Source organism: Bufo gargarizans, unplaced genomic scaffold (genome assembly GCF_014858855.1).
Source record: "Bufo gargarizans isolate SCDJY-AF-19 unplaced genomic scaffold, ASM1485885v1 fragScaff_scaffold_249_pilon, whole genome shotgun sequence".
Lineage (NCBI taxonomy): Eukaryota > Metazoa > Chordata > Amphibia > Anura > Bufonidae > Bufo > Bufo gargarizans.
The window spans coordinates 172,189-195,893 of NW_025334076.1; the positions used below are offsets into that span (position 1 = coordinate 172,189).

The 23,705-nt window shown below is 49.3% G+C and overlaps 1 protein-coding gene across 1 annotated transcript; it reads right to left on the reverse strand.

Annotated features, from left to right (window-relative positions):
* Window positions 1–797: 797 nt before the first annotated feature.
* On the reverse strand, window positions 798–22,062 carry LBX2 (ladybird homeobox 2). Its single transcript, XM_044272930.1, has 3 exons — window positions 21,855–22,062; window positions 865–1,206; window positions 798–823 (listed from the first exon to the last, which is right to left on the reverse strand). The coding sequence occupies exons 1-3, from the start codon at window positions 22,060–22,062 to the stop codon at window positions 798–800; spliced, it is 576 nt and encodes a 191-aa protein (XP_044128865.1).
* Window positions 22,063–23,705: the final 1,643 nt, after the last annotated feature.

Here is a 23,705-nt window from a genome sequence, read left to right on the forward strand (position 1 = left end):
GTATATATACACTGCACAGTACCACTTCTCCTGTCCTGTATACCGGGTGTAATCCTCAGTCTCTGCTCTTATTCTGTACATATACACTGCACAGTACCACTTCTCCTGTCCTGTATACTGGGTGTAATCCTCAGTATCTGCTCTTATTCTGTATATATACACACTGCACAGTACCACTTCTCCTGTCCTGTATACTGGGTGTAATCCTCAGTATCTGCTCTTATTCTGTATATATATACACTGCACAGTACCACTTCTCCTGTCCTGTATATATACACTGCACAGTACCACTTCTCCTGTCCTGTATACTGGGTGTAATCCTCTGTGTCTGCTCTTATTCTGTATATATATACACTGCACAGTACCACTTCTCCTGTCCTGTATACTGGGTGTAATCCTCAGTATCTGCTCTTATTCTGTATATATACACTGCACAGTACCACTTCTCCTGTCCTGTATACTGGGTGTAATCCTCTGTGTCTGCTCTTTTATTGGTGACAGCAGTGGATGGTCACTGGAGATTATTTTCTCTCTAAGGACTTTGTCTTCCTTTCATCCAATCATCCTTCCTTTGTTTCTTTAGTTCCTTCCCTCCTTCCCTTTCCTTCTTTTCTATTATTTCCAGCTTTTTCTACTGTCCTTTCGTTCACTCCCCCTGATTTCCTTCCTTCCGTCTTTCTTTTCATCCCTTCCTACCTTATCTTCCCTTTCTTTCTTGGCTCCGACACATTAAGAGTCCCTCAATTCCTCCAGTCTTTTAGCAGTCCACCTCAATCTCCTCATCTTCTGAGAACTTATCAACTGTGTGGTCCATTGATGGACACTGTGGAGACAGAAGGAACAGCCCTTGTGAGGTTAGGGAACATGGTCTGGTGTCCTCGTCCTCCTCCCCTAGCCCACCATCAGGCATGGACGCCAGCTTCTCCAGTGCATGTGGCGGTAGCTTCTTTAATGACTCCACATCGGCCTTTATTTCCTCCAGGTCTCTCTTGAGCTTGGCTCTTCGGTTCTGGAACCAGGTAATAACTTGGGCATTACTGAGTCCTAGCTGTTGGGCAATGTGGTCACGGTCGGCAGGAGACAGGTATTTCTGGTAGAGGAAATGTTTCTCTAGCTCGTAGATCTGGTGATTGGTAAAAGCCGTACGGGATTTACGTCTCTTCTTAGAGCTCGGACGGTGTCCTAATGAACCGAAGGAGTCTTGACCTTTCAAAGTTAGAAGAGAGAACAATGGGGATTAGCCTTCTGGAAAAAATATGCAAATACAGTGGAGGAGTTTAAGCATGCATGGGATAGGCATAAGGCCATCCTTCATATAAGATAGGGCCGGGGCTATCCATAGTATTCAGTATATTGGGCAGACTAGATGGGCCAAATGGTTTTTATCTGCCGACACATTCTATGTAAGTCCATGACCATTCAATCATCTCTACATCATCTACCTATATATCCATAAATTCATCTACCTATACATACAAACATCTACTTATCTATTCACGACCTTCCCAGAAGTCAACTACCTACATATTTATATATTCATCCACCTTACCAGTCATCAGTCCATCAACCACTTATATATCCATACATTTATCCATCTTAACAGTCATCAGTTTATCAACCACCTACATATCCATACATCTATCTATCCATACTACCATCCATCCCACCAGTCACTTCTCCATCAACCACCTACATATCCATACATTCATCCATCTCACCAGCAATCAACCACCTAAATAGCCATACATCTGACCGGCGATCAGTCCATTAAACATATCCATAATCATATATTGATCCATTTCATCAGTGATCAGTCTATCAACCACCTGTATATCCATACATTCATCCATCTCGCCAGCGATCCACCACCTACATATCCATACATTCATCCATCTCGCCAGCGATCTACCACCTACATATCCATACAGTCATCCATCTCGCCAGCGATCTACCACCTACATATTCATACATTCATCCATCTCGCCAGCGATCTACCGCCTACATATCCATCCATACATTCATCCATCTCGCCAGCGATCTACCCCCTGTATATCCATATATTCATCCATCTCGCCAGCGATCTACCACCTACATATCCATACATTCATCCATCCCACCAGCGATCTACCACCTACATATCCATACATTCATCCATCTCGCCAGCGATCTACCGCCTACATATCCATCCATACATTCATCCATCTCGCCAGCGATCTACCACCTACATATCCATACATGCATCCATCCCACCAGAGATCTACCACCTACATATCCATACATTCATCCATCTCGCCAGCGATCTACCACCTACATATCCATCCATACATTCATCCATCCCACCAGCGATCTACCACCTACATATCCATCCATACATTCATCCATCTCGCCAGCGATCTACCACCTACATATCCATACATTCATCCATCCCACCAGCGATCTACCACCTACATATCCATACATGCATCCATCCCACCAGAGATCTACCACCTACATATCCATACATTCATCCATCTCGCCAGCGATCTACCACCTGTATATCCATACATTCATCTATCTCGCCAGCGATCTACCACCTACATATCCATACATTCATCCATCTCGCCAGCGATCTACCACCTACATATCCATACATGCATCCATCCCACCAGAGATCTACCACCTGAATATCCATACATTCATCCATCCCACCAGCGATCTACCACCTACATATCCATACATGCATCCATCCCACCAGAGATCTACCACCTACATATCCATACATTCATCCATCTCGCCAGCGATCTACCACCTGTATATCCATACATTCATCCATCTCGCCAGCGATCTACCACCTACATATCCATACATTCATCCATCTCGCCAGCGATCTACCACCTACATATCCATCCATACATTCATCCATCTCGCCAGCGATCTACCCCCTGTATATCCATACATTCATCCATCTCGCCAGCGATCTACCACCTGTATATCCATACATTCATCCATCTCGCCAGCGATCTACCACCTACATATCCATACATTCATCCATCTCGCCAGCGATCTACCACCTACATATCCATCCATACATTCATCCATCTCGCCAGCGATCTACCCCCTGTATATCCATACATTCATCCATCTCGCCAGCGATCTACCACCTACATATCCATACATTCATCCATCTCGGCAGCGATCTACCGCCTACATATCCATCTATACATTCATCCATCTCGCCAGCGATCTACCACCTACATATCCATACATTCATCAATCTCGCCAGCGATCTACCACCTACATATCCATACATTCATCCATCTCGCCAGCGATCTACCCCCTGTATATCCATACATTCATCCATCTCGCCAGCGATCTACCACCTACATATCCATACATTCATCCATCTCGCCAGCGATCTACCGCCTACATATCTATCCATACATTCATCCATCTCGCCAGCGATCTACCACCTACATATCCATACATTCATCCATCCCACCAGCGATCTACCACCTACATATCCATACATTCATCCATCTCGCCAGCGATCTACCACCTACATATCCATACATGCATCCATCCCACCAGAGATCTACCACCTACATATCCATCCATACATTCATCCATCTCGCCAGCGATCTACCACCTGTATATCCATACATTCATCCATCCCACCAGCGATCTACCACCTACATATCCATACATTCATCCATCTCGCCAGCGATCTACCACCTACATATCCATACATTCATCCATCCCACCAGCGATCTACCACCTACATATCCATACATTCATCCATCTCGCCAGCGATCTACCACCTACATATCCATACATTCATCCATCCCACCAGCGATCTACCACCTACATATCCATACATTCATCCATCTCGCCAGCGATCTACCACCTACATATCCATACATTCATCCATCTCGCCAGCGATCTACCACCTACATATCCATACATTCATCCATCCCACCAGCGATCTACCACCTACATATCCATACATTCATCCATCTCGCCAGCGATCTACCGCCTACATATCCATCCATACATTCATCCATCTCGCCAGTGATCTACCACCTACATATCCATACATTCATCCATCTCGCCAGCGATCTACCACCTACATATCCATACATTCATCCATCTCGCCAGCGATCTACCCCCTACATATCCATACATTCATCCATCTCGCCAGCGATCTACCGTCTACATATCCATCCATACATTCATCCATCTCGCCAGTGATCTACCACCTACATATCCATACATTCATCCATCTCGCCAGCGATCTACCACCTACATATCCATACATTCATCCATCTCGCCAGCGATCTACCACCTACATATCCATACAGTCATCCATCTCGCCAGCGATCTACCGCCTACATATCCATACATTCATCCATCTCGCCAGCGATCTACCGCCTACATATCCATCCATACATTCATCCATGTCACTAGCCATTAGCCACCTATATATTCATCATTCATCCAACCATGCATTCATCTATCTATGGATCTACATTCCCATACAGTCATCTCTCCAACATATTTATATACTGGGGCCCTCTAGTGCAGGGGGTCACATCTTATGTATGTACTGTATACACAATGGATCTGTTGGTATCCTGCACTTAAACATGAGAGAAAAATTATCTAGATCCTGAAGAACATGTGCCAAACAGAGACCCCATGATGGAAGAACACCAAAATCCTGTGGATCCATTAATGGATCATTTTAAAAACACACTTTTCCTGTCTCCAGCCGATCCCTCTTATCACCTGTGGTCATTCTCACAAGGTTACCTAATGAATAGAAAGGTTCAGGAAGAATGCGAGGATCCAAAAAATATCAGGAATCTCCCAACACATCACTAGATGTTACCAGATAGAGAAGAGAATGGTGACGAGAGACAAATAAAGCAGAGCATGTCCTCAGGTAGACCTCATGTGAGGAGATCGTAGCTCCATCAGTCTATATATGGAGCTGTATATAGACACCCCTGTAGAAATATGGTATATGGAGCTGCAGCCACTGGAACCCATTGTGGACAAGCCCTGACAAGATAGATACGTTAGCCAGAGGAATCCAGAATTATGTGCTCTCCTCCCATAGGTAATCAACCACATTGGTGATGTACTATAGATTGATAGATCACAAACCTATCTTCAGTAGATCACTGTCCTCTTCTGTCTGCAGCAGGTCACTGTCTTATTCTTATTTGTCTGCCCACAAGCTATCGTAGGATTACAATCTTCTATAAATCTGATCCTGGTGGCTCCTTCTGGTGTATACTCACTCCACACACTCCTCCGAGAAAAAGGACCAGGCTACATTTCTCAATTCTTATGTTTCACCTTGGTAGTGTGCCCATAGACAGGTCCTTGGAGGAGGCCAGACAGAGAATCCATGGAGTGGGATGATTGGCAGAGTAAGACATTCCTCTTGTATGAAGTCTGATATGTAATCCTTGCCAGATGAAGCGATATCGTCCAGATGGGGTATTTATATTACTGGGGATGAGGCACAGATGATGAGAAGAAGGTGCGAGTCATCATCAAGGGGTGCAGCTGCTCCATGATGGACTCAAAACAGAGCTCAACACATACTGACCGGGAGATCCATTGGTAGATCCATATTACAGGTGCTGGAGGGCACCATCCTCAAGACAGCTGAGGACTTCTTGCAATGAACCTCCAGCTGAATATACAGAAAACTGGACCCTGGAATGATCTCAGAACTTCCCAATGTGGAGTTATTCAATCTGAAGCAAGAACGGAGGAAATCCTCTCCTTAATATCTCAGGAGTCCGGCAACAGTGCAATTACAGGGATCTCTTGACAGTCTAAATGTGGATTCTAAGTTGTGATCTTTTAAATCCAAAAGATAGAAAATGTAGAAGACCAAGGAGATCAGATCCCAGCAACAGAAGCAGCCATCCATAGTACAGGCAGCACAACCTACCAACACAACTGACTTTACCTTCCCTGCCGAGGAGATCCCATTATCAGAATCAACCTTTTCTTGTACAAAATCCTAATCCTATCAGAATAGAGTTTCCCTAGTATATAGAGAAGATCCCTTACCAGTACCAACCTTCCCTGGTACGAGGCCCATATCCCATCATCAGAACCAATAATCTCTAGTTTAGGGAGGAGATCCCATAGCAAGAAGCAATATTCCCTAGTACAAGTACAACTATATCAATGGAAAAATAAAATAGTTATAGCTCTTGGAAGGCGACAATGGAAAAATGAAAGGAAAAAAAAATCACGTGTTCACTAAGGCCCAAAACAGGCTGGTCATTAAGGGGTTAATGACATAATGTGATCGGATCTAATTTAAGACAAAGCTGGATGTTCTACAATAATACTGGGAAAGTATTCTAGGGACAGATGATACAAAATGGAAATTCCTCATTCAACTGTAACTTCAAAAGCATCATGATTTAAGGCTGTGGTGGGTTCATCATGGTGGGTGGCTGGTGGAGGAGACATCATGCTTAATGGCTGGTTGAGAGGGCATCATAGTTTGGGGCAGGTAGAAAAAGATCCATGGTTTGGGGCTGGTGGAGAGAGCAGAATGGCTTCTGGCTGGTGGAGGGAGCATTGTGGTTTGGTGGAGGCGGCAGTATGGTTTCTGGCTGGTGGAGGGAGCATCGTGGTTTGGTAGAGGGGGCAGCATGGTTTCTGGCTGGTGGAGGGAGCATCGTGGTTTGGTAGAGGGGGCAGCATGGTTTCTGGCTGGTGGAGGGAGCATTGTGGTTTAGGGCTGGTGGAGGGGGCAGCATGGCTTCTGGCTGGTGGAGGGAGCATTGTGGTTTGGGTTTGGTGGAAGAGGCAGCATGGTTTCTGGCTGGTGGAGGGAGCATCGTGGTTTGGTGGAGGGGGCAGCATGGTTTCTGGCTGGTGGAGGGAGCATCGTGTTTTAGGCTTGGTGGAGGGGGCAGCATGGTTTCTGGCTGGTGGAGGGAGCATCGTGGTTTAGGCTTGGTGGAGGGGGCAGCATGGTTTCTGGCTGGAGGAGGGAGCATCGTGGTTTAGGCTTAGTGGAGGGGCAGCGTGGTTTCTGGCTGGTGGAGGGAGCATTCTGGTTTAGGCTTGGTAGAGGGGGGCAGCATGGTTTCTGGATGGTGGAGGGGGCAGCATGGTCTCTGGCTGGTGGAGGGAGCATCGTAGTTTGGGTTTGGTGGAGGGGCAGCATGGTTTCTGGCTGGTGGAGGGAGCATCGTAGTTTGGGTTTGGTGAAGGGGGCAGCATGGTTTCTGGCTGGTGGAAGGAGCATCGTAGTTTGGGTTTGGTGGAGGGGGCAGCATGGTCTCTGGCTGGTGGAGTGAGTATCGTGGTTTGGGTTTGGTGGAGGGGGCAGCATGGTTTCTGGCTGGTGGAGAGAGCATCGTAGTTTGGGTTTGGTGGCGGGGGCAGCATGGTTTCTGGCTGGTGGAGGGAGCATCGTGGTTTGGTGGAGGGGGCAGCATGGTTTCTGGCTGGTGGAGGGAGCATTGTGGTTTGGGTTTGGTGGAGGGGGCAGCATGGTTTCTGGCTGGTGGAGGGGGCAGCATGGTTTCTGGCTGGTGGAGGGGGCAGCATGGTTTCTGGCTGGTGGAGGGAGCATTGTAGTTTAGGCTTGGTGGAGGGGGCAGCATGGTTTCTGGCTGGAGGATGGAGTATTGTGGTTTAGGCTTGGTGGAGGGGCAGCATGGTTTCTGGCTGGTGGAGGGAGCATTGTGGTTTAGGCTTGGTGGAGGGGGCAGCATGGTTTCTGGCTGGTGGAGGGAGCATTGTAGTTTAGGCTTGGTGGAGGGGGCAGCATGGTTTCTGGCTGGAGGATGGAGTATTGTGGTTTAGGCTTGGTGGAGGGAGCATTGTGGTTTAGGCTTGGTGGAGGGGGCAGCATGGTTTCTGGCTGGAGGAGGGAGCATTGTGGTTTAGGCTTGGTGGAGGGGCAGCGTGGTTTCTGGCTGGTGGAGGGAGCATTGTGGTTTAGGCTTGGTAGAGGGGGGCAGCATGGTTTCTGGCTAGTGGAGGGAGCATCATGGTTTGGGTTTGGTGGAGGGGGCAGCATGGTTTCTGGCTGGTGGAGAGAGCATCGTGGTTTGGTGGAGGGGGCAGCATGGTTTCTGGCTGGTGGAGGGCCAACATGGTTTGTGCTGCCTCAGGTTGCATTGCAATCATTGAGAGGATTCTAAGGTGTATGAAAAGATTTTCGAGAATGTAAGAGCAGCGTCAGGGATGCACGTAGCCTTTCTGCTGCCTGAGGCAAAAAGTGAAATGGCACCCCCCCACCAACTGCCAAATCCTCAACCTAAACCCTCCTCTCCTAACATTACACACAGCACTACAAAACATACAGGGCAATACAGCCCCACACACCTCTTACATCCAGTGATGTCTCCTCTGATGTTCTCTTTCCTCATCTTCTCCTTTCACCCAGACCGCCATGACGATTTCTTTCAAACATCTTAGCTTCCTACTTTTCCATCCTTCTCCCCACCTTCTGAACTCTTTATCCTGTCCCCCAATACTGTGCCTGCTGTGCTCCCCAATACTATACTGTAGAAATAGATAATACCCCTGAAAATATTAGTACCACACAGATAGGACACCATTTGCTGGGTGCAGGAATTTTAGGGCACTGACACTAATAGTGCAAACATAATGTCCCCCAAATATAATTGTGCTAAGCTGACACTGTGCCAGGGTGCCCACCAAGTGTTCCCAAAGTCTCGCCAATAGGAATGATTCTCTGCCACATAATAGTGCCCCTAATAGTGCCCTATCAGGCATTGTGTGATGATGATGACGTCATCGCGCCTCCTGCATCGGCTTCTGATAGCCTATCAGGGAGAACCCAGAAGGGAGACATCGCACAGCAGTATACAGTATATACCCCTGTATACCCCGTAACCTGTGACCCCGGCAGGACCCTCCTCTCCGGTATCTATCTCTTATATATATAAAAATAAGTATCTGTCTGACTGTCTAGACGTCTGTCTGTCTGTTCTTTATGCGCGACCAAACGACTGGACCGATATTCACTAAATCTGGCACACAGGTACATCAGGTGTCCGGGGAGGTTTTAGACCGGGTCTCAGCTCTCGAGGACGTACCGTTCCTGAGATATTCCCAAAAAATGAGTTCCCCCCCCCAATACCAGCCTGAAAGTCTTTCTCTTCAAATCCCAACTGCCAAAAACACAGTTTTACTCCAGGATTCCATAACACCCCAGCCATTTTTCTTTACTGCTTAAAGGGGCGGGCAATGTGGAGGTCACTGTTATTAAATAGGAGGGCACAGAGGGGGTCACTGTTATTAAAGGGGCGGGCACTGTGGAGGTCACTGTTATTAAATAGGAGGGCACTGTGGAGGTTACTGTTATTAAATGGGCGGGCACAGAGGGGGTCACTGTTATTAAAGGGTCGGGCAATGTGGAGGTCACTGTTTTTAAAGGGGCGGGCACAGAGGGGGTCACTGTTATTAAAGGGGCGGGCACTGTGGAGGTCACTGTTATTAAATAGGAGGGCACTGTGGAGGTCACTGTTAGTAAAGGGGCGGGCGCTATGAAGGTCCCTGTTAAAAGGTGGGCACTGTGAAAGTCACTGTTAAAGGGGCGATCACTGTGAAAGTCACAGTTAAAGGAGAGGCCACTGTTAAAGGGGCGGTCACTGTGAAAGTCACAGTTAAAGGAGAGGCCACTGTTAAAGGGGCGGTCACTGTGAAAGCCACTGTTAAAGGGGCGTTCACTGTGAAAGTCACTGTTAAGGGGCGGTCACTGTGAAAGTCACATTTAAAGGAGAGGCCACTGTTAAAGGGGCGGTTACTGTGAAAGCCACTGTTAAAGGGGCAGTCACTGTTAAAGTCACTGTTAAAGGGGCGGTCACTGTGAAAGTCACTGTTAAAGGGGCAGTCACTGTTAAAGTCACTGTTAAAGGGGCGGTCACTGTGAAAATCACTGTTAAAGGGGCGATCACTGTAAAAGTCACTGTTAAAGGGGCGGTCACTGTGAAAGTCACAGTTAAAGGGGAGGCCACTGTTAAAGGGGCGGTCACTGGGAAAGCCACTGTTAAAGGGGCGGTCACTGTGAAAGCCACTGTTAAAGGGGCGGTCACTGTTAAAGTCACTGTTAAAGGGGCGGTCACTGTGAAAGTCACTGTTAAAGGGGCTGTCACTGTTAAAGGGGCGGGCACTGTGAAAGTCACTGTTAAAGGGGCTGTCACTGTTAAAGGGGCGGTCACTGTGAAAGTCACTGTTAAAGGGGCGGTCACTGTTAAAGTCACTGTTAAAGGGGCGGTCACTGTAAAAATCATTGTTAAAGGGGCGATCACTGTAAAAGTCACTGTTAAAGGGGCGGTCACTGTGAAAATCACAGTTAAAGGGGAGGCCACTGTTAAAGGGGCGGTCACTGTGAAAGACACTGTTAAAGGGGCGGTCACTGTGAAAGTCACAGTTAAAGGGGAGGCCACTGTTAAAGGGGCGGTCACTGTCAAAGCCACTGTTAAAGGGGCGGTCACTGTGAAAGTCCCTGTTAAAGGGGCGGTCACTGTGAAAGTCACTGTTAAAGAAGCGGCCACTGATAAAGGGGCGGTCACTGTGAAAGTCAATGTTAAAGGTGCGGTCACTGTGAAAGTCAATGTTAAAGGGGCGGTCACTGTGAAAGTCACTTTTAAAGGGGTTGTCACTGTGAAAGTCACTGTTAAAGGGACGGGCACTGTGAAAGTTACTGTTAAAGGGGAGGTCACTGAGAAAGTCACAGTTAAAGAAGCGGCCACTGTTAAAGGGGCGGGCACTGTGAAAGTCACTATTAAATAGGCGATATGCCCCTTTCTGAGAGACAGGCACAGCTACTGCAGAACACCAAACTCCCGAACTGGATACAAAATAGCACTCCAAACTGGAACCTCGCAAATAGCTGCCAGCAGACGAACAGGAAAAGCGTACAGTCAGCTTACACTCCGGGCAATCAGTCTCCAACAGCATACAGGGAATCCCCCCAATGACGAGACAAGGCTCCGTGTTGAGGGTCAAGCAGTGCTCTGACTGTACTTCAGATACAGCCTCTTTTATTCATAAAAAAACAAACATAGTACTGCCCACAGGGTTTTGAAATCCAACCAATCAATATCTTACAACACACACAATGCAAGTACAGCAACCAATCGTTCACGCCCCCTAGAGGACCAGAAGGGAGACTGCGACAACACATCCCACACAATGCAACATGGTTTCCTCCTCTCTGTCCCAGAGACAACCGAGGGCAATCCAATTATCTCTCAGGACAAAGGGAGATCGCCAATACACATGTGGAGACAACAGGACAGACATCACCATTTAAACACACAATGGGACAATAGAACCACACCCAGCATATTCCTCCCAAGCTGACAAGTTGCACTTATTATAAATTGTTACAACTTTGTGAGGTTACATTGTCCATACATATAACTTACATCAATTTAAACAGTATAACTTGGGGACAAACCTATCCAAAATTCACTTGAATAGGTTTAGGGGTTCAAAAGTTAGCATGGGCCATAATCCTGAGGCAAGAGGCCTTCAAACAGCCCCCTCCAAAACACCGTGGCGAGGTTGGTTTCGCCACACATCTCCCCCCCCCCAGGGAAGACTAACCAGATACCTGACCTCACGCCGGTCGGTACCTGAGTTAGTCTGGCAGCCCACCCACAACCAAATACTGGACCTGTTGAATTTCGTAGCCTGTCTCTGTCCCGTGAATCCACCAAGGTTATATTGGTAGCTGGTACTCCCGGTCTCTGAGTTGCTACCTGGCTTGGAGTGGAGGTTGCTTTGTGGGCAGGGATCAGCGGGACTCTGCCCTGGTGCCAGCACTACCACGGAAGAAGCCTGGTTGGAGTCTGGTTGTTGGAGGGAGAAACCGACTGTCTCCCCTTTGGCTAAACAGCCCTGTTGCTGGGGGGCAGGACCGACTGTCCCTACCCCCTGTGCTGTAAGTGCAGAGACCACGGTCCCATCGTCACTGTTGTGGGGCTTACTGTCTCCCCCTGGTGTGTTAAGCTGCCGCTGGGGAGAGGGGGTAACGAGCTCCTCTCCCATACATACTTCCAGCCGCTGGGGAGGGCGACCGACCGCCTCCGCTCCCAATACAGTGTCCTGCTGCTGGGGAAAGGAGACTGGGCTACCAATTCCCTGTACATCACACGGCCGCTGGGGAATGGAGACTAGGCTCCCAATTCCCTGCAGGACCGGTGGAGAGACCTCGGTCCCATCTCCACCGGCCACCTGGGGTTCTTCCCAGTAAACATCCACAATATCCTCCCAGCTGAAAGGGCTCTGGACCTGGGTCTGACTTCTTGCTGTCCTGCTGAGCCTTCCCAATGGAGTGGAAGAGATATTGGTAGTCCTGCTCCAGTTCCCACTCCAGGGTTGCTAGGTGAGCCAGGTCTTTCTCTACCTCATGGGGGTCATCCCAATTCTGCCTAGCCTCCCTCTCGTAGAAAATGTCCTGAAGTCTGGACTGTGCAGGGCTCCCGAAGCCAGGCTCTGCAAAGGACTCCCATAACAAGCCAGGACCATCATACTCCTCTCCCTCTGGCTTGTCATGCTCAGCTGTCCAGGGTATAAACTGTGCCACATACCACCAAAGCGCCTGGTAGGCATCCTCCAGCCATAGCTCCTGCCATACCCGGTGCTGTAGTTCTATCACCCATTCCTCCAGGGGCTGCTCTCCCAGGAAGGGCATCCACAGGGCCACTTGCTTCTGCAACCGCTGCTCTTCACTGGGGAGACTCTCACCCCGCTGGTATTGTACATTATCCAGGGCCTGGTACCAGATGCCTTTCCTTAATGCATCCCGGCCATCCAGGTCCTCCTCCTCGTATAACACTGCTGGTTCCATCCTGTTGCTTTTAGGGTTGCTGTACTGGGACATGCGTTGCCCGTAAATTGTAGAATCCACAGAAATGGTGTCCCCTGTAGCTGTACTTCTGGCTGTAGGAACGATCCCGCTGCTTGCCACCAATGTAACGGACCGTTTCAGCAGACAAGGGGTTAAAATCCGTTTAGGCGATATGCCCCTTTCTGAGAGACAGGCACAGCTACTGCAGAACACCAACCTCCCGAACTGGATACAAAATAGCACTCCAAACTGGAACCTCGCAAATAGCTGCCGGCAGACGAACAGGAAAAGCGTACAGTCAGCTTACACTCCTGGCAATCAGTCTCTAACAGCATACAGGGAATCCCCCCAATGACGAGACAAGGCTCCGTCTTGAGGGTCTAGCAGGAACTGACTGTACTTCAGATACAGCCTCTTTTATTCATAAAAAACAAACATAGTACTGCCCACAGGGTTTTAAAATACAACCAATCAATATCTTACAACACACACAATGCAAGTACAGCAACCAATCGTTCCCGCCCCCTAGAGGACCAGAAGGGAGACTGCGACACAGGAGAGATACAACACATCCCCACAATGCATCATGGTTTCCTCCTCTCTGTCCCAGAGACAACCGAGGGCAATCCAATTATCTCTCAGGACAAAGGGAGATCACCAATACACATGTGGAGACAACAGGACAGACATCACCATTCAAACACACAATGGGACAATAGAACCACACCCAGCATATTCCTTCCAAGCTGACAAGTTACACTTATCATAAATTGTTACAACTTTGTGAGGTTACATTGTCCATACATATAACTTACATCAATTTAAACAGTATAACTTGGGGGACAAACCTATCCAAAATTCCCTGGAATAGGTTCAGGGGTTCAAAAGTTAGTAAAAGTATCTCAAAGGGCCGTAATCCTGGGGCAAGAGGCCTTCAAACAGCCCCCTCCAAAACCCAGTGGTGAGGTTGGTTTCGCCACAGGCAGTCACTGTGAAAGCCACTGTTAAAGGAGCGGTCACTGTGAAAGTCACTGTTAAGGAAGCGGCCACTGTTAAAGGGGCGGTCACTTTGAAAGTCAATGTTAAAGGGGCGGTCACTTTGAAAGTCAATGTTAAAGGGGCGGTCACTGTGAAAGTCACTGTTAAAAGGGCGGTCACTGTGAAAGTCACTGTTAAAGGTGCAGTCACTGTGAAAGTCACTGTTAAAGGGGCGGTCACTGTGAAAGTTACTGTTAAAGGGGTGGTCACTGTGAAAGTCACTGTTAAAGGGGCGGTCACTGTGAAAGTTACTGTTAAAGGGGTGGTCACCGTGAAAGTCACTGTTAAAGTGGCGGTCACTGTGAAAGTCACTGTTAAAGGGGCGGTCACTGTGAAAGTCACTGTTAAAGTGGCGGTCACTGTGAAAGCCACTGTTAAAGGAGCGGTCACTGTGAAAGTCACAGTTAAGGAAGCGGCCACTGTTAAAGGGGCGGTCACTTTGAAAGTCAATGTTAAAGGGGCGGTCACTGTGAAAGTCACTGTTAAAAGGGCGGTCACTGTGAAAGTCACTGTTAAAAGGGCGGTCACTGTGAAAGTCACTGTTAAAGGTGCAGTCACTGTGAAAGTCACTGTTAAAGGGGCGGTCACTGTGAAAGTTACTGTTAAAGGGGTGGTCACTGTGAAAGTCACTGTTAAAGGGGCGGTCACTGTGAAAGTTACTGTTAAAGGGGTGGTCACCGTGAAAGTCACTGTTAAAGTGGCGGTCACTGTGAAAGTCACTGTTAAAGGGGCGGTCACTGTGAAAGTCACTGTTAAAGGGGCGGTCACTGTGAAAGTTACTGTTAAAGGGGCGGTCACCGTGAAAGTCACTGTTAAAGTGGCGGTCACTGTGAAAGTCACTGTTAAAGGGGCGGATACTGTGAAAGTCGCAGTTAAAGGGGCGGTCACCGTGAAAGTCACTGTTAAAGGGGTGGTCACTGTGAAAGTCACTGTTAAAGGGGCGGTCACTGTGAAAGTTACTGTTAAAGGGGCGGTCACCGTCAAAGTCACTGTTAAAGTGGCGGTCACTGTGAAAGTCACTGTTAAAGGGGCGGTCACTGTGAAAGTCACAGTTAAGGAAGCAGCCACTGTTAAAGGGGCGGTCACTTTGAAAGTCAATGTTAAAGGGGCGGTCAATGTGAAAGTCACTGTTAAGGGGGCGGTCACTGTGAAAGTCACTGGTAAAAGGGCGGTCACTGTGAAAGTCACTGTTAAAGGGGCGGTCACTGTGAAAGTTACTGTTAAAGGGGCGGTCACTGTGAAAGTCACTGTTAAAGGGGCGGTCACTGTGAAAGTTACTGTTAAAGGGGCGGTCACCGTGAAAGTCACTGTTAAAGTGGCGGTCACTGTGAAAGTCACTGTTAAAGGGGCGGTTACTGTTAAAGTCACTGTTAAAGGGGCGGTTACTGTGAAAGTCGCAGTTAAAGGGGCGGTCACTGTGAAAGTCACTGTTAAAGGGGCGGTTACTGTGAAAGTCACTGTTAAAGGGGCTGTCACTGTTAAAGGGGTGGGCACTGTGAAAGTCACTAATAAAGGGGCTGTCACTGTTAAAGGGGCGGGCACTGTGAAAGTCACTGTTAAAGGGGCAGTCACTGTTAAAGGGGCGGTCACTTTGAAAGTCACTGTTAAAGGGGCGGTCACTGTGAAAGTCACTGTTAAAGGGGCAGTTACTGTGAAAGTCACTGTTAAAGGGGCTGTCACTGTTAAAAGGGGGGGAACTGTGAAAGTCACTGTTAAAGGGGCTGTCACTGTTAAAGGGGCTGTCACTGTTAAAGGGGCTGTCACTGTGAAAGTCACTGTTAAAGGGACGGTCACTGTTAAAGTCACTGTTACAGGGGTGGGAACTGTGAAAATCACTGATAAAGGGATGGACACTTTGAAAGTCACTGTTAAAGGGGCGGTCACTGTTAAAGTCACTGTTAAAGGGGCGGGCACTGTGAAAGTCACTGTTAAAGGGGCGGTCACTGTTAAAGGAGCGGGCACTGTGAAGGTCATTGGTAAAGGTGCGGGCACTGTGAAGGTCACTGTTAAAGGGGTGGTCAATGCTAAAGGGGCGGTCACTGTTAAAGGAGCGGGCACTGTGAAGGTCAATGTTAAAGGCGCGGGCACCGTGAAGGTCAATGTTAAAGGGGCGGGCACTGTGGAGGTGATTGTTAAAGGGGCGGGCACTGTGAAGGTCAATCTTAAAGAGGCGGGCACTGTGAAGGTCAATCTTAAAGAGGCGGGCACTGTGGAGGTCATTGTTTAAGGGGCGGGCACTGTTGAGGTGATTGTTAAAGGGGCGGGCACTGTGAAGGTCAATCTTAAAGAGGCGGGCACTGTAGAGGTCACTGTTATGGGGGAAACTGTCGATATCTTTTTAGGACACATGGAAACATAAAAAGAAATAGATGAAATATACCCGAGCAAAGCCTAGTCCTTCTGCTAGTATATATATATAGTACACAGCAGTATACAGTATATATCCCTGTATACCCTGTACATGTGGCCCCCGGCAGGACCCTCCTCTCCGGAGTATATATATGTATATAGTACACAGCAGTATACAGTATATACCCCCGGTACCTGTGGCCCCCGGCAGGACCCTCCTCTCCGGTATATATATGTATATAGTACACAGCAGTATACAGTATATACCCCAGGTACCTGTGGCCCCCGGCAGGACCCTCCTCTCCGGAGTATATATATGTATATAGTACACAGCAGTATACAGTATATACCCCCGGTACCTGTGGCCCCCGGCAGGACCCTCCTCTCCGGTATATATATGTATATAGTACACAGCAGTATACAGTATATACCCCTGGTACCTGTGGCCCCCGGCAGGACCCTCCTCTCCGGTATATATATGTATATAGTACACAGCAGTATACAGTATATACCCCCGGTACCTGTGGCCCCCGGCAGGACCCTCCTCTCCAGTATATATATGTATATAGTACACAGCAGTATACAGTATATACCCCCGGTACCTGTGGCCCCCGGCAGGACCCTCCTCTCCGGTATATATATATAGTACACAGTAGTATACAGTATATACCCCTGGTACCTGTGGCCCCCGGTAGGACCCTCCTCTCCGGTATATATATGTATATAGTACACAGCAGTATACAGTATGTACCCCCGGTACCTGTGGCCCCCAGCAGGACCCTCCTCTCCGGTATATATAGTACACAGCAGTATACAGTATATACCCCTGGTACCTGTGGCCCCCGGCAGGACCCTCCTCTACGGTATATATATGTATATAGTACACAGCAGTATACAGTATATACCCCCGGTACCTGTGGCCCCCGGTATATATATAGTACACAGCAGTATACAGTACATACCCCCGGTACCTGTGGCCCCCGGCAGGACCCTCCTCTCCGGTATATATATGTATATAGTACACAGCAGTATACAGTATATACCCCCGGTACCTGTGGCCCCTGGCAGGACCCTCCTCTCCAGTATATATATGTATATAGTACACAGCAGTATACAGTATATACCCCCGGTACCTGTGGCCCCTGGCAGGACCCTCCTCTCCAGTATATATGTATATAGTACACAGCAGTATACAGTATATACCCCCGGAACCTGTGGCCCCCGGCAGGACCCTCCTCTCCGGTATATATATGTATATAGTACACAGCAGTATACAGTATATACCCCCGGAACCTGTGGCCCCCGGCAGGACCCTCCTCTCCAGTATATATATGTATATAGTACACAGCAGTATACAGTATACACCCGGTACCTGTGGCCCCTGGCAGGACCCTCCTCTCCAGTATATATGTATATAGTACACAGCAGTATACAGTATATACCCCCGGTACCTGTGGCCCCCGGCAGGACCCTCCTCTCCAGTATATATATGTATATAGTACACAGCAGTATACAGTATATACCCCCGGTACCTGTGGCCCCCGGTATATATATAGTACACAGCAGTATACAGTACATACCCCCGGTACCTGTGGCCCCCGGTATATATATAGTACACAGCAGTATACAGTACATACCCCCGGTACCTGTGGCCCCCGGCAGGACCCTCCTCTGCAGTATATATATGTATATAGTACACAGCAGTATACAGTATATACCCCCGGTACCTGTGGCCCCCGGTATATATATAGTACACAGCAGTATACAGTACATACCCCCGGTACCTGTGGCCCCCGGTATATATATAGTACACAGCAGTATACAGTATATACCCCCGGTACCTGTGGCCCCCGGTATATATATAGTACACAGCAGTATACAATACATACCCCCGGTACCTGTGGCCCCCGGCAGGACCCTCCTCTCCAGTATATATATGTATATAGTACACAGCAGTATACAGTATATACCCCCGGTACCTGTGGCCCCCGGTATATATATAGTACACAGCAGTATACAGTACATACCTCCGGTACCTGTGGCCCCCGGTATATATATAGTACACAGCAGTATACAGTACATACCCCCGGTACCTGTGGCCCCCGGTATATATATAGTACACAGCAGTATACAGTACATACCCCTGGTACCTGTGGCCCCTGGTACATATATAGTACACAGCAGTATACAGTACATACCCCCGGTACCTGTGGCCCCCGGTATATATATAGTACACAGCAGTATACAGTACATACCTCCGGTACCTGTGGCCCCCGGCAGGACCCTCCTCTCCGGTATATATATATAGTACACAGCAGTATACAGTATAAACCCCCGGTACCTGTGGCCCCCGGTATATATATAGTACACAGCAGTATACAGTACATACCCCCGGTACCTGTGGCCCCCGGTATATATATATAGTACACAGCAGTATACAGTACATACCCCCGGTACCTGTGGCCCCCGGTATATATATAGTACACAGCAGTATACAGTACATACCTCCGGTACCTGTGGCCCCCGGTATATATATAGTACACAGCAGTATACAGTATAAACCCCCGGTACCTGTGGCCCCCGGTATATATATAGTACACAGCAGTATACAGTATAAACCCCCGGTACCTGTGGCCCCCGGTATATATATAGTACACAGCAGTATACAGTACATACCCCCGGTACCTGTGGCCCCCGGTATATATATAGTACCCAGCAGTATACAGTACATACCCCCGGTACCTGTGGCCCCCGGTATATATATAGTACACAGCAGTATACAGTACATACCCCCGGTACCTGTGGCCCCCGGTATATATATAGTACACAGCAGTATACAGTACATACCCCCGGTACCTGTGGCCCCCGGTATATATATAGTACACAGCAGTATACAGTACATACCCCCGGTACCTGTGGCCCCCGGTATATATATAGTACACAGCAGTATACAGTACATACCCCCGGTACCTGTGGCCCCCGGTATATATATAGTACACAGCAGTATACAGTACATACCCCCGGTACCTGTGGCCCCCGGTATATATATAGTACACAGCAGTATACAGTACATACCTCCGGTACCTGTGGCCCCTGGCAGGACCCTCCTCTCCGGTATATATATAGTACACAGCAGTATACAGTACATACCCCCGGTACCTGTGGCCCCAGGTATATATATAGTACACAGCAGTATACAGTACATACCCCCGGTACCTGTGGCCCCCGATATATATATAGTACACAGCAGTATACAGTACATACCCCCGATACCTGTGGCCCCCAGTATATATATAGTACACAGCAGTATACAGTACATACCCCCGGTACCTGTGGCCCCCGGTATATATATAGTACACAGCAGTATACAGTACATACCCCCGGTACCTGTGGCCCCCGGTATATATATAGTACACAGCAGTATACAGTACATACCTCCGGTACCTGTGGCCCCCGGTATATATATAGTACACAGCAGTATACAGTATAAACCCCCGGTACCTGTGGCCCCCGGTATATATATAGTACACAGCAGTATACAGTACATACCCCCGGTACCTGTGGCCCCCGGTATATATATAGTACACAGCAGTATACAGTACATACCTCCGGTACCTGTGGCCCCCGGTATATATATAGTATACAGCAGTATACAGTACATACCCCCGGTACCTGTGGCCCCCGGTATATATATAGTACACAGCAGTATACAGTACATACCTCCGGTACCTGTGGCCCCCGGTATATATATAGTACACAGCAGTATACAGTACATACCCCCGGTACCTGTGGCCCCCGATATATATATAGTACACAGCAGTATACAGTACATACCCCCGGTACCTGTGGCCCCCGGTATATATATAGAACACAGCAGTATACAGTACATACCCCGGTACCTGTGGCCCCCGGTATATATATAGTACACAGCAGTATACAGTACATACCCCCGGTACCTGTGGCCCCCGGTATATATATAGTACACAGCAGTATACAGTACATACCCCCGGTACCTGTGGCCCCCGGTATATATATAGTACACAGCAGTATACAGTACATACCCCCGGTACCTGTGGCCCCCGGTATATATATAGTACACAGCAGTATACAGTACATACCCCCGGTACCTGTGGCCCCCGGTATATATATAGTACACAGCAGTATACAGTACATACCCCCGGTACCTGTGGCCCCCGGTATATATATAGTACACAGCAGTATACAGTACATACCCCCGGTACGTGTGGCCCCCGGTATATATATAGTACACAGCAGTATACAGTACATACCCCCGGTACCTGTGGCCCCCGGTATATATATAGTACACAGCAGTATACAGTACATACCTCCGGTACCTGTGGCCCCCGGCAGGACCCTCCTCTCCGGTATATATATAGTACACAGCAGTATACAGTACATACCCCCGGTACCTGTGGCCCCCGGTATATATATAGTACACAGCAGTATACAGTACATACCCCCGGTACCTGTGGCCCCCGGTATATATATAGTACACAGCAGTATACAGTACATACCCCCGGTACCTGTGGCCCCCGGTATATATATAGTACACAGCAGTATACAGTACATACCCCCGGTACCTGTGGCCCCCGGTATATATATAGTACACAGCAGTATACAGTACATACCCCCGGTACCTGTGGCCCCCGGTATATATATAGTACACAGCAGTATACAGTACATACCCCCGGGTACCTGTGGCCCCCGGTATATATATAGTACACAGCAGTATACAGTACATACCCCCGGTACCTGTGGCCCCCGGTATATATATAGTACACAGCAGTATACAGTACATACCCCCGGTACCTGTGGCCCCCCGGTATATATATAGTACACAGCAGTATACAGTACATACCTCCGGTACCTGTGGCCCCCGGTATATATATAGTACACAGCAGTATACAGTACATACCCCCGATACCTGTGGCCCCCGGTATATATATAGTACACAGCAGTATACAGTACATACCCCCGGTACCTGTGGCCCCCGGTATATATATAGTACACAGCAGTATACAGTACATACCTCCGGTACCTGTGGCCCCCGGTATATATATAGTACACAGCAGTATACAGTACATACCCCCGGTACCTGTGGCCCCCGGTATATATATAGTACACAGCAGTATACAGTACATACCTCCGGTACCTGTGGCCCCCGGCAGGACCCTCCTCTCCGGTATATATATAGTACACAGCAGTATACAGTACATACCCCCGGTACCTGTGGCCCCCGGTATATATATAGTACACAGCAGTATACAGTACATACCCCCGGTACCTGTGGCCCCCGGTATATATATAGTACACAGCAGTATACAGTACATACCCCCGGTACCTGTGGCCCCCGGCAGGACCCTCCTCTCCGGTATATATATAGTACACAGCAGTATACAGTACATACCCCCGGTACCTGTGGCCCCCGGTATATATATAGTACACAGCAGTATACAGTACATACCTCCGGTACCTGTGGCCCCCGGCAGGACCCTCCTCTCCGGTATATATATAGTACACAGCAGTATACAGTACATACCCCCGGTACCTGTGGCCCCCGGTATATATATACAGTACATACCCCCGGTACCTGTGGCCCCCGGCAGGCTCCTCTCCAGCCCTTGGATGGTCTTCCTCGCCAGCTCCTCCAGGGCACACAGCGGGGAGGTGGCGCCCCCTGCGGCCGGGGGCAGTTGCCGGGGCCCGGGGCGGCTCAGGATGTCCTCGATAGTGAAGCGGGTGAGGGGTTTGGCCCCGGGCTCCGCTCCTCGCTGCTTCTCGTCCCCTCCGGAGCTCATGTCTGAGGGAATCTTCACAGCCGGAGCCGTCAGCAGCCCGCGGGTCACCCCTCCTCACACCCCCTGCCGAGTCACCCCTCCTCACATCCCCCGCGGGACACCCCTCCTCTCACACCCCGCCGGGTCACCCCTCCTCTCACACCCTGCCGGGTCACCCCTCCTCACACACCCTGCCGGGTCACCCCTCCTCTCACACCCTGCCGGGACACCCCTCCTCTCACACCCTGCCGGGTCACCCCTCCTCACACACACTGCCGGGTCACCCCTCCTCACATCCCCCGCGGGACACCCCTCCTCTCACACCCTGCCGGGTCACCCCTCCTCACACCCCCCGCCGGGTCACCCCTCCTCACACACCCCGCCGGGTCACCCCTCCTCTCACACCCTGCCGGGTCACCCCTCTTCACACACCCCGCCGGGTCACCCCTCCTTACACACCCTGCCGGGTCACCCCTCCTCACACACCCCGCCGGGTCACCCCTCCTTACACCCTGCCGGTCACCCCTCCTCACACACACACTGCCGGGTCACCCCTCCTCACACACCCCGCCGGGTCACCCCTCCTTACACCCTGCCGGTCACCCCTCCTCACACACCCTGCCGGGACACCCCTCCTCACACACCCCGCCGGGTCACCCCTCCTCACACACCCCGCCGGGTCACCCCTCCTTACACCCTGCCGGTCACCCCTCCTCACATCCCCCGCGGGTTACCTGCCATTATCAGGACGCTTGTTCCTTAACTTTCATGTGATCGGAGAGACAATCAGGGTGACCCGCCGCCCGATAATGACACCCGATGACAGGATAGAAGCTGCTGGAGCCGGGACTACTGCCTCCATTTATACTCTGCACGGACCTCACAGAACAGGACTACTACCTCCATTTATACTCTGCACGGACCTCACAGAACAGGACTACTACCCCTATTTATACTCTGCACGGACCTCACAGAACAGGACTACTACCCCCATTTTATACTTTGAATGGACCTCACAGAACAGAACTACTACCCCCATTTTATACTCTGCACGGACCTCACAGAACAGGACTACTACCCCCATTTTATACTTTGAATGGACCTCACAGAACAGGACAACTACCCCCATTTTATACTCTGAATGGACCTCACAGAACAGGACTACTACCCCCACTTTATACTATGCACGGACCTCAAAACAGGACTACTACCCCCAGTTTATACTCTGCACGGACCTCACAGAACAGGACTACTACCCCCATTTTATACTCTGAATGGACCTCACAGAACAGGACTACTACCCCCACTTTATATTTTGCACGGACCTCAAAACAGGACTACTACCCCCATTTTATACTCTGCACGGACCTTAGAACAGGACTACTACCCCCATTTTATTCTGTTTAAGAACCTCACAGAACAGGACTACTACCCCCATTTTATACTCAATAAACTGACCTCACAGAACAGGACTACTACCCCCATTTCATGTTCTCTGTATGTCCTGTGACGTGCTCTCTGTATGTCCTGTGACGTGCTCTCTGTATGTCCTGTGACGTGTTCTCTGTATGTCCTGTGACGTGTACTCTGTATGTCCTGTGATGTGCTCTCTGTATGTCCTGTGACATGTTCTCTGCATGTCCTGTGACGTGTTCTCTGTATGT

Bases quoted from the DNA above. Each gene is read 5' to 3' on its own strand.
- LBX2 (XM_044272930.1), bottom strand. From the start codon at position 22,062: ATGAGCTCCGGAGGGGACGAGAAGCAGCGAGGAGCGGAGCCCGGGGCC. The intron at 1,207-21,854 runs GTACCGGGGGTA...TAACTTTGAAAG, and splicing joins GAGCCTGCCGGGGGCCACAG to GTCAAGACTCCTTCGGTTCA. The intron at 824-864 runs GTTCCCTAACCT...CTGTCTCCACAG, and splicing joins GGACGAGGACACCAGACCAT to TGTCCATCAATGGACCACAC.